This window comes from Lathyrus oleraceus, chromosome 7, assembly GCF_024323335.1.
Source record: "Lathyrus oleraceus cultivar Zhongwan6 chromosome 7, CAAS_Psat_ZW6_1.0, whole genome shotgun sequence".
Lineage (NCBI taxonomy): Eukaryota > Viridiplantae > Streptophyta > Magnoliopsida > Fabales > Fabaceae > Lathyrus > Lathyrus oleraceus.
The window spans coordinates 124,047,050-124,058,221 of NC_066585.1; the positions used below are offsets into that span (position 1 = coordinate 124,047,050).

General features: G+C 32.9%; 1 protein-coding gene and 1 non-coding gene across 2 annotated transcripts; one reads left to right on the forward strand and one right to left on the reverse strand.

Moving 5' to 3' along the window:
- Nucleotides 1-1,003: 1,003 nt before the first annotated feature.
- On the reverse strand, nucleotides 1,004-5,477 carry LOC127101091 (mitochondrial dicarboxylate/tricarboxylate transporter DTC). The gene is made up of 6 exons (XM_051038420.1): nucleotides 5,139-5,477; nucleotides 4,957-5,040; nucleotides 4,589-4,650; nucleotides 3,896-4,257; nucleotides 1,500-1,714; nucleotides 1,004-1,366 (listed from the first exon to the last, which is right to left on the reverse strand). Exons 1-6 carry the CDS (start codon nucleotides 5,265-5,267, stop codon nucleotides 1,310-1,312), a joined length of 909 nt encoding a protein of 302 aa, XP_050894377.1. The 5' UTR covers nucleotides 5,268-5,477; the 3' UTR covers nucleotides 1,004-1,309.
- Nucleotides 5,478-8,764: 3,287 nt separating this feature from the next.
- On the forward strand, nucleotides 8,765-8,836 carry TRNAC-GCA (transfer RNA cysteine (anticodon GCA)). The gene has a single exon. It is a non-coding gene; the product is annotated as a tRNA-Cys (tRNA).
- The last annotated feature ends 2,336 nt before the right edge of the window (nucleotides 8,837-11,172 follow it).

Genomic DNA, 11,172 nt, shown 5'->3' on the forward strand with positions numbered 1-11,172 from the left:
TATATCTCATATAGGAAAGCTTTTGATACCTCAATGTATTGATTTTGTTGGCTTTTTTGGTTGGATGCTTTGTGCCTTGGTTTGTATTGTCTTTTGTTTATCAATAAAGGTATCTTGATTTCCAAAAATAATAATAATAATCTTTAATTTAAAATAAATAGCCTTTATTATATAAAATTAAAAATATATAATATTAAAAATATTAAAAAAAAATATATAGGTAAGTTATCTAGTGAACAATCGGATGACTATAAGATAAATTAGGTAAATTATCCAGTGAATAAATTCATGGCTACTTAATAGTAGGGTGAAAAAAAAATCATTTTAATTTTGATTAAGTTGGTAACAATTAAATAGTAAAGTTTTTTGATAAATAAAAAAGGTAAAATTGGAATATTTTAAAAAATATAAGAGAAGGGGGATAATGACAGATGTATGAGATAAAACTTGGTATATAAACTATAGACATAAAAATTGGTTGATTCCCATAAAAACCTTGGAAGAGAATATATGGAAGGATAACACGAGACTTCATTCTTTTATAGTATTTGTATTTTATTGGAGTATTGATTTTGACCTCAAACTTTGAATCTACAATTGCGACATGGCATGCAAATGTGAAATAAACTTGAAAACATAACTACTGAAATGGAGAAGAATTAAACTCTTCACAACTCACTTCTTACTAAAAGATATGAAACCACGATTATGCAGCAATGATACTTCCATACTGAAAACAAGTCCAATATTCCGCACATGTCGAATCTGACACAACATCCACACACGTTACTTTCAATTAATCTAGTTTAAAAAATCAAAATAAACAAGTTCATTAGAAAAATCAACATAGACAGAAAAACGGAGGAGACACGAGTAACATGCTAAGTTCAATAGCCTATAAATGAAAACAAAAAACAAGAATGCCAAGATATATTAAAAAAAAAACAAAGCATTTAATATATAAAGTGTGCTTGAAAGAAGAAGAAAAAAATTACTACAAAACTTAATGTCAAAAAGGTGCCTGATATAGAGTACTTATTATTCTGGTTTAAGATATGATATCTCCACAAGTTCTCCATTCAAAAATGGGATTTATACTACTGCTACTATGCTCCAACCACATGAAATTCTATATAATACTGATACATTGTAATTGATGTTAAATTCCCCGCTTATATTGCATGACTAGTTAAATTGTAAAAAAAAATCAGATCCATTGGTGTTCAATTTCCAAAATCGGCTACAACACAGCCAACAAATTATTCAATGCTGAAAGCTTGAATTCAACAGCAAAATGCTTGGCCATCGCCTACAATCCATAACTTTTCTCCAGTTTCTGAAGCTGGTTGAGGAAGATCCATGTCATCTGGTATATAAGCAAAATATAAACTTGAGAAAACACTCGAAAATAAATTATTAATAATAGTAGTAGTAGTAGTAGTAAGAGTGATGAGAAAAATATAGCAAAGGTGCAAGAATCGTTGTAAAGAGAATGATACCATGACATGAGGAGCAATCCTGACACAATAGACAGGGAATCCGGTGTAAAATTTGAAGGGTCCTCCTGCTTTGAAGGTTTTGACAGCACAGTCAAGAGAGCCAGTGTATGGATATTTTCCTTCAGCATCAGGTTGCATCTTCTGAATTTGAGTCTTCACATAATCGAATGGCAGACTGCAAGCTGCTGCGAAAAATCCAGATACACTACTAGCACCTGAACAAGAGATTTAGAAGCAAGTGGTGAGAATAAACTCTTTTGCAGTATAGTATGATGGGACTTTCACATATGTAGCTTAATTAATGTACACACTCTACATGGAATATTACATTTCCAATTAGAAGACAATTAGTGATAAAGGATAAATCTTGATATATAAGGTCATGTTTGGATAAACAACTTGACTATAAGTGCTTGTGTATAAGATATTTCTATAAAAAATAAATAAAAAAGTCAAATTGCTTTCATACAAACTATCTTGGAGAACTTATGGAAATAAGCTGAAAACAACTTATAGACATGTCATAAGCTATTGTCACAAGCTCTCCCAAATAGTCTCACTCACAAGTCACAAGTAATTAATTCAGTAGATTAGCTCAAATAAGTCAACTCAAACAAGCCTGAAGTGTTATATTGTATAAGCTTCTGAAATATCAAAGACTGTCAATTGTACCGGAATCACAACTTGGTATGCAAATAATTGAAGCAAAGAGCATCAGACAAATTGCAAGAGCACAAATAGAAACAAAACCAGATAAAGAACCGTCAATATTGGCCAGATAAAGAACCAGAGTCTTTATTTTAAAGAGCAAAGAAACAATAGTTAGATTGAAGATAAATTTTAATTATTTGCATCATGAATTACTGCAACAAAACAAGGTTAAACTTTTGTGCTGTCCTTTAACAAGCCAGACACATGGTCTAAAATTAAATAAGCTAGGGCCATCAAATCTTATTTAGGTTGCTCGAGTTCACTTTTGTTGAGTGCACAATTCTTTAAACTAAATTTTAAGCAAGAAATAAATAAGCAGCCTCTTCAAAGTTCTATGAGCCAATAATTCACAGGGACACCCCGAATACGTTAAACTGTAGCAATCAGACGCCTTGGAGGAGTTTACTTGGCCAAAAACACAAGTAATTTGTTAAGGGCATCCTATCCAACTAGAATTGCAAAGTTAGAAACAATAATGAATAATCTAGAAGTATTTTGGGCACTGTTGATTGTTACTCCTAGGAGTGTTAAATTGATAAAATTTCTTATGAATAGAATTATTTGGATTGAATAACCAGATATAATTTCCATCTTCATGTATCACTTAAATGACAATACTTGTATCGCCACTTTAAACAAAAGATGTGAAAGGAATGCATTTACTATATAGTTACTGAACTACAGGGACGGAAATTTTCACAATGCGAACTTGAAAGTAGGGCAGTAAATAAGTTGAGCCAGTTTATGTGCCACTCAGCTACTCAGCTCAATTAAGAGAGGTGTGAAAACTGACTTACTAAATGAGCCAAACTTAAGATTACATACATTAACTTATTGAATTGAGAACCAACTCTAATTGCAATGTTGTTATTAAAATCTTGTATTTTTTCAAGATTGTATGGTATCATCTATTTGAACCTAAATATTTTTCCATTAATCATTGAAATTGTTCCGTTTATTTTTGGCTTTAAAACATTATTTTTCAAAGTGAAAATAAGCAGAACCAAAGATGAACTAGGATGAAATAATTCAGTTTATTGCAATCAAGATTATATCCAAATAAAAAACTAAAGACAACAAGAAAGGAGTTCTGTAAGACTTATCATAATACCTATTATCTAAACATGAATCTAGTTTGCTGACAAGTGACAACACATCTACACGGATAGAATAAGGAATTTCATCTTTTTTTGAAAGGAGTTAAGGGAGGAAGATTTCCAAGTTTCTTGTATACCTTAAGATTAGATGATATTTTCTGCTAACAGATAAAAAAAGGTCAAATACATCTTTAATGTTTGATTTCACCTTACCCGTTGAGCAACTGACATCCAATATTTAACTTCCAGAATCTTAAGATTCTATGTTGTGCTAATAGATTTAAAGATAGTTGAGAAAAAGAGTTGGGTCAACCACCATACTAAACAATAATATATGGTCCTAAACAGCAAAATAAAATAGATTAGGTAAAGCTGTATATCTACTGGCAAATTTTTGAGTAATTGTAGATGAAGATGGTGCCTCTCCTACTTAAGAGTTTGAATAAGTTATTCAGTTATATAGGGGGTCTATGAAAGTAAAATGTAACAATCGCAGCAAAAAAATTGTTGCAAGCACTCAACACTTGCCAAAAATTGCAGTAATATGTTCATGTAAGATTAGTTAACAATATCAAAATGGTTACTTACCAACCACAGTAGGCATTTCACCTAGACCAACAGTATCCTTGAAGAACTCAACACTTTGATCATAAGATGCAAGCATTCCCATGTTCAATGCCATGGCTCTTACTACAGTAGGCCCAGCACCCTTCCAAAGTGACAAAATCCCTTCATCTGCACCAATACGGTAAAGTGCCTGGATGGCGTTTGTGTAGTTTCGGCGCTGAGCAATGGGTAAAGTTGCATCAGCTTGCATACGAATGAGGGCCAAATCAGCTGGACTACCAACGGATGCTCCAATAGCACCAGCAGTCAGCCCACATAGAGCTTTTTGATAGAGTGGCAGGGGCTTGCCATCATTAGCCTCAATTGCTTTATTTGTCAAGATTCTACAGAACATTAAAACAATTAAGTAAGACAAAATCATTAAAACCATAAAATAAACATTGTATAGCAGTGCAAAGGACTCACAAAACCTCAGAAAGAAAATCAATAAAACATATCCTCTTTCCGAGTTTTGCTCAAAGAAAACATCTATTCAATTGTAGGATAAGCTCAAAAAAATTATAACACTATATAATTTCTAATGAAAGTGAATTCAAAAGGCCCTACTCAGGCGCTTCTTAAGAAAGCTCTAAACGAAATTGCATCATAAAGTCATTGTTCACAAAAGTGAATCCAATCCAATTTGTGATGAATAATGTGATCATAACAACTCACCTAAACGTTCCAAGTCGAGCAGTGGTGTAAGTAGCCTGCCTGAGTAACCCAGCTGATAGACCCTGCAAGAAGTGTTTCGATTTAGACTTTAGACACCACTAGATTCATACATAACTCAACAAAGGAAAAATGACAAAATCAAAGCCTAAAATTGCCAAAACATTGACTCAATTCATACGCCAGAGCAAAAAATATATAAAATCCTCTTCAACTCGCAGATCTATAGGCAGGAAAATAAATAAAAGTAAAATGCATTGGAATCAAAAGCACAATCATCCAACATTGAAATCATCAACATAAATCTTATTCAGAAAGAACAAACTACTAAAGATCTATAATAGGAGAAAATAGAAAAGGGAAAAAAAAACCTTATAGAAGGCACCAACACCCTCATTCTTGAGCATGGTAGTGGTAACACTAGCAGCAGATCCTTGACCGAGTTGAATCCTAACCTGAACAACATACAAAAACCACAGATCTGAGCGTAATTTCAAAAAATCAGAAAGAACCAGATACCAATCAAGAGAAAAACGAAAACTCTATAAAAGACCTTGATCATATCGATGGGTTGAATGACACATGTGGCGAGCATGCCGGAAGCACCGCCATTAACGAAAGGCTTGATGGTTGGCCAGAAACCAGAAACAAGAGCAGGCTTGGGCTTCTTCTCGTCTCCCATTGTTGGTGTTGGTGTGAGATTGAAGAGAGATTAGCGAAGAAAACGAGAGAGAAAGAGAGAGCTGGAGAATGAAGGTAGTGGAAGCGTTTTATAAGCCTTTTGTTCTTGTTTGTGGCTTGTTTTGCTTTGGACACACACCAAACACAACGCTCACTTTTTCTCTCTCTTCTTAGCCCAACAATAAGGGAAACAACGAAAAGGAATCAAGGTAGTGTAATAAATTTATGTGGTTTTTATTTTTTTAATTCTTCACCTCACCTATTCCATGTTTTATGAAATAGAATATGAGCACTGTTTTAATAATAGTAGTATGTGATTTTTAAATAACTCATACTTTTATTTTATATATATATAAACAATAAAAAAACAAATAATAAATCAAAAATATATGAAATACATAAATATAATAAAATATATATAAATATGATTAAAAAGCACATTAATAACTAATAAAAATACAAAAAACTTACGCATAAAATTAAAAGTATTGGTAATAATTAAGCTTAGCTTAAATACCATTTTTCATTTCTTAATTATATTTCCAAATTCATTTTGGATTGCATCCCTTATTTATATTCAAGTGATGTCACATTTATCATTTCAGATAGATTTGTTAATCAAAGTTAAAGTAGCCACTTAATGTCTAATTGGTTAAATTACAATTTGATCTTCTATTATGATATGCTCACGAAATCAGTCATCATATTTGTTTTTAAACTGTTTTGTTACCCCCTTCTTAATTTTGGTCTAAAAAACGCTCATGTGTAATTTATTTTAATATGTGATTTTTTTTTTATGATGTGGCATGATAATTATTGATTTTTTATTATTCTTATAATTTTTTAATGATGTAGCCAAGTTTTTAAAGAAATTGTTTGAGCTTAAGGCATTTATGTATGTTATATAAACACTCAAAACAAATGTAACACAAGTAATGTGTGACTCGAACACAATGGAGGTGTTACCAGTGGAATAAAAAAGTTGGGAAGAAGGTCACGACCCCACATTTGAAGCCTGTTGAAACCTCTGGACAAAAGAGACACATCCCAAAGGCAGTGGGGGTAGGACAAGGAAAAATGGTGGCTAATCAAACAATGGCCATGATTGTTGATCTGACAAGGAAGAAAGTAGTAGTAACTTCCCAAAGTATGAAGTGTTCGTCTCAGGTCAATAAAAAGTCGGGAAACATGGGTGGATTGAAGGAAAAGGAACATGAGTACTCCCACTACAACAAACAAGACCTTAGACAGCGCTTTAAAGCGCTGTCTAAACCTCCGCTGCTAAAGGTTTAGACAGCGCTTTTTTAAATCTTAAAAGCGCTGTCTAAGCCCCCCCCCCCCCCCCTTAGACAGCGCTTTGGCCAAAAGCGCTTTATAAGACCCTCTTATTTTAAATTTTTTAGGTATACCTTAGACAGCGCTTTTGAAAAGCGCTGTCTAAGCCCCACCCCCTTAGACAGCGCTTTGGCCAAAAGCGCTTTCTAAGACCCTCCTATTTTAATTTTTTTAGGTATACCTTAGACAGCGCTTTTCAAAAAGCGCTGTCTAAGCCCCCCTTAGACAGCGCTTTTGCCTAAAGCGCTTTCTAATCCCCCCCTTAGACAGCGCTTTTTACAAAAGCGTTGTCTAAGGTATACGAAAATTTTTGAAGCTTTTGTTTTAAACCACATTTTTTCCAGGTTTATAAACCAGAATTTCTACCTGTTTTCAACCAGATTTTGACAACAATTATCACATTTTATATATGCCATTTTGGCCTTTTTTCTACCAATTTTTGGCTAACAAATATATATATATACCAATTCAAACCAATTTTGCCTTAAATGTATCAAAATATATACAAATTTATGTACACATTTACAAGTCATAACATATACTACAAATGTACACATTAATTACACAAATTTATGAACAAACATTGAGCTTTATCATGATAGTATGGTGACGACAAATACAGCTGACAATATATCAACATTTACAAGAATCTCAGCTGTCTGGCTTTGCAACCATGAAACCTTGTTAGCTCAGGATAAGCTGGTGTTTACATCTTCTGACCTTGAGGCAACTTGGTAATTTGATCTTACATTCTGAAAAAAAGTTAATAATTAAGCACTCCCATAAATTAACAACAAAACTAGAAGTATTGTTTTACTCAACTGCCGTAATTATAAGAAATGATAATTGTGTAATCACACATCACAGAAGTAGGAGTAAATGCTTGTCAAAGTCCCTTTCAGATGCAAGTGACCTTAATTTGATTCTCTAAACAGTTGATATCAATTTGGTCTTCCTCTTCCATGACATAAAATCATAAAAAATGACTTAATGTGTATTATCTCCGTCTCAAATTATAAGTCGGTTTTAAAAAAATAGGAATAACAATAATGTATTAAGTTACGTTGTGGTATTTTGCCAATTTCATAAAATTCTAGTATTAAAACTAAATTCAATTTACTTGTAATCTGGTTTTGATTAAAAACCGGTTTGAACCGGTTTAGAACCGGATTGGAACCATTTTCTATTTTTAAACTGGTTTTTATCAAATGTGGTTTGGTTTTGAAACTAGAACTAATAAAATGGATTCTTGTAGTTTGGGTAACCATGCACACCCCTAGTTGAAATTCCACCCTTTTAAGGTAAATTAGTGGGATGTCGCGGTTCGAACCCAGATAAGAATGATGATATCAGAAAGTAGAAATTTGCTTGAAGTTATTAAAGTGAGTACCTCTAGTAATGTGATGTAATAGAAGTCCTCCATATGCTGCATGTAAGCACTTCCATCTCTGATTGAGCGGAATATATTAATTTCAATTTGTAACAACTTCTCAATAAGTTCCATTTCGCCCATTATCTAGATGGATCAAAGTTGAGAATGGTGAACATTAAAGAAAAATAACTCAAAAAACTTAAAAGGAAAAATTTGTCAACTGTGACTAGTAAAAATATAATTTAAGTATGTGTAGTGAATGTCTATCATTTTAAACCCCAAAAGTGACTACATTATTTCATGCCAAATCATTAAAATTGCTTTTTCTAGGATTTTCCCCCTCAATATCTATTTGTGATGTACTGATATTACATGTTATATGCACGTGGAATTAAAACGCATGCAGTATAGATATGTGAGTGTATTTGTACAAATGAGAAGAAAAATGCAAAGAACACTAGAGAAGGAGAAGAAGAAACATACGAAGTCGTTGATTATGATATTTGGTGTGGATTCCCCAACAATATCACCTTCGTAACCATTTCCAAGAATATCTTTATTCTCCTGGGTAATATATGCATTTGATATATCAGCTAGCGTGAAGAACCATTAGGAAGGATGAAATTACTTTCTTTTATCTCAAATGTAACTTTCATATAGTGTAGATTAATCATACAGCTTTTTATATGCAGTGACACCTAAAATAGTATTATGAAAAGATGGCATAAAGAATTCCTTAATTTTTTGTAAAAAGGTTTATAACAAGTTGATTGGGCCTTATCACCACCAAAGGGTCCATAGCTCAGTGGTAGAGCATTTGACTGCAGATCAAGAGGTCACCGGTTCGAACCCGGTTGGGCCCTTCATTTGGTAATTTATTTTTACATTAATGACTAAGTTTTCAAACTAATTAGTCTCATTAAAATTGTCAAATAAAGACCAGGATACAGTGCAGAGTATATTTTTGTATTTTAGGCATGTTTGAAGCATTGGCTTAAAATCATGTTGTGTTTGAAGCATTGGATTAAAACTTACTAAGGAATTCGTTGAAACTCCTGCAGCAAGAAATAAAGGTTGATTGATATGACAATAACTCATGAACCTGCCCATTGTAGGAATGATATCTTTGTGATTCACAATTCGCCAGCTATCTTTAACTTTCTGTAAATATAAGAGGAAACCTGTTAATTGTTTTAGAAACAGAAACAGAGAAACAAACAACTCTACTTTTACCTAACATAGGACAGTTTAGAAGACAAAATGGCTCTAAATAAAATATTCCGGAGTTTGCTGTGACTTTTCACCGCATGCTCCATTCACTTAATGCTTTGGTAGGGTAGTTTAGATTTAGAACAATTCATAAGAAATTGAGAACTTTCCAACATGTGGCAACAAATATAAATTGACAATCCTAAAAGAACTACAGCATAGCATAACTTGATAGTACTTTATATTATGGAGAAAAGGGAGATATAAATTGGGGACATGTTCTTTCTTGACTTTAGATGCTAAATGTTAAATATAGATCACAGTATTCTTCCTGTCACAGCTGTTGGGAAGTCTCTGACTGACTATAACTTGGTAGATCTCAGTTAAGATATGATTTTATGGTATCTTTACGCATTTTCTATTAACTTGAGTAGAGGGTGATCCTCCATATATAACTAGTCTAGTACTCAAATGCCAATTGGAATCATGAAACAGTTGCAACTCCACATATATCTAGTCTAGTACTCAAATGCCAAAATGAATCATGAAACAGTTGCAACTCCATATATAACTAGTCTGGTACTCAAATGCCAAAACGAATCATATATAACTAGCCAAAGGTATCTTTTGTACAAGATGACTACTATGTACACATTTGGCAATTTTGGAATTTCCAAATTCACGAACATTTTATCTAATATAGCACGTAACAAGGCGACAAAAACAGTGTCAGCAAAATAACTGTATAACCTTTTCTGACCTCATTGTAAACCTTTACAAATCTTTTGTTGCCAACCTTAGGAGAACCAAAATTATACATAGTGATAGAAATCACTCCTCGCCTGATAGACAAAAATCAATCAATGAATCAATAATGTATATAGTAGTTACCATTTATAAATTATGCGTCATAACAATGAATATAAATATTAGGTTAAATTAATTTTCAAGTCAGGTACAAAATGGTTAAACAATAAAAACAAAAATGCACGTCAACAAGAAAAATTGTCAGGATTAAAATTGTTTAGTTTCGACAAAACAGGGAAGACAAATATATTACTTAATTGATCAATTAATTCAGATTATTATAACTCTTATAGTTCCATTCAGCTGAGGAAAAAAGTACATTATTCAGTAAATACATTCTAGATACCAGTTTCTATCAAAATGTAACTAGGTAAGACTAATAAACTTACTTAGCTAATTGATTTGATGAAAGTTCAAGGGCAAGAAAGATAGCCAATGCACCACCCAAACTATGACCAGTCATATAAATATGCCATTTGTGGGTGAACTCAGAATGATCATCTCTGGTACAAAAATAATACACCTTCAGTTTGTCAATATGAAATCAAATATCTAGTAAAATTATTAAAGTGGAGGTGTAAAAGACATTAATATGATAATAGTCAATGACAATACTTATTGGAGTATGAGAGAAGAAAATTGATAGTTATATAGAAAAATGTGGTCATTGTCCGTCTCAGAATTTAGGTTGCGTCCAACTCATCCATACAAAACCGGCTTGTAAGGTGAGGGTTGCCCCCTCTTGTAAACATAACACGGGTCATATCTCTAAGCAATGAAAGTGTTGGAGGCTGCAATTAAGTCAAGCCAAGGTGCCGCAATTAAGGCGACTAGGGGCGGACCGTAATTAAGGAGGAAATTCCAACAGTCCGCATACCACATTTCAAGCCCAAAGGGCTTTTGCGAGCAAGGGTTTTTCAAGGGAAGTAATAAACCATCCTTTGCCTTAACCCAAGGTTCAAACTTGAGTTAATTGATTCATGTTCCAAGAGAAGTAATAAACCATCCTTTGCCTTAACCCAAAACTCAAACTTGAGTTAGTTTGTTCATTGCTGTAGGAGAATCAAGGGATATTGCGATCTCTTGGACTTTGTTTTATTCTATTCAGACCTTCCTGTATTATATGTATAATGGTTTTCCTATTTTCTTATTTTTCTTCCCACTATTCCTTGATTCAAGGAAA

What these genes read in the sequence shown, in the direction of transcription:
- LOC127101091 (XM_051038420.1), bottom strand. Translation starts at nt 5,267, where the DNA reads ATGGGAGACGAGAAGAAGCCCAAGCCTGCTCTTGTTTCTGGTTTCTGG. An exon ending in AACCCATCGATATGATCAAG is followed by an intron (nt 5,041 to 5,138) that starts GTCTTTTATAGA and finishes TATGTTGTTCAG; the next exon opens with GTTAGGATTCAACTCGGTCA. An exon ending in GTGTTGGTGCCTTCTATAAG is followed by an intron (nt 4,651 to 4,956) that starts GTTTTTTTTTCC and finishes CACTTCTTGCAG; the next exon opens with GGTCTATCAGCTGGGTTACT.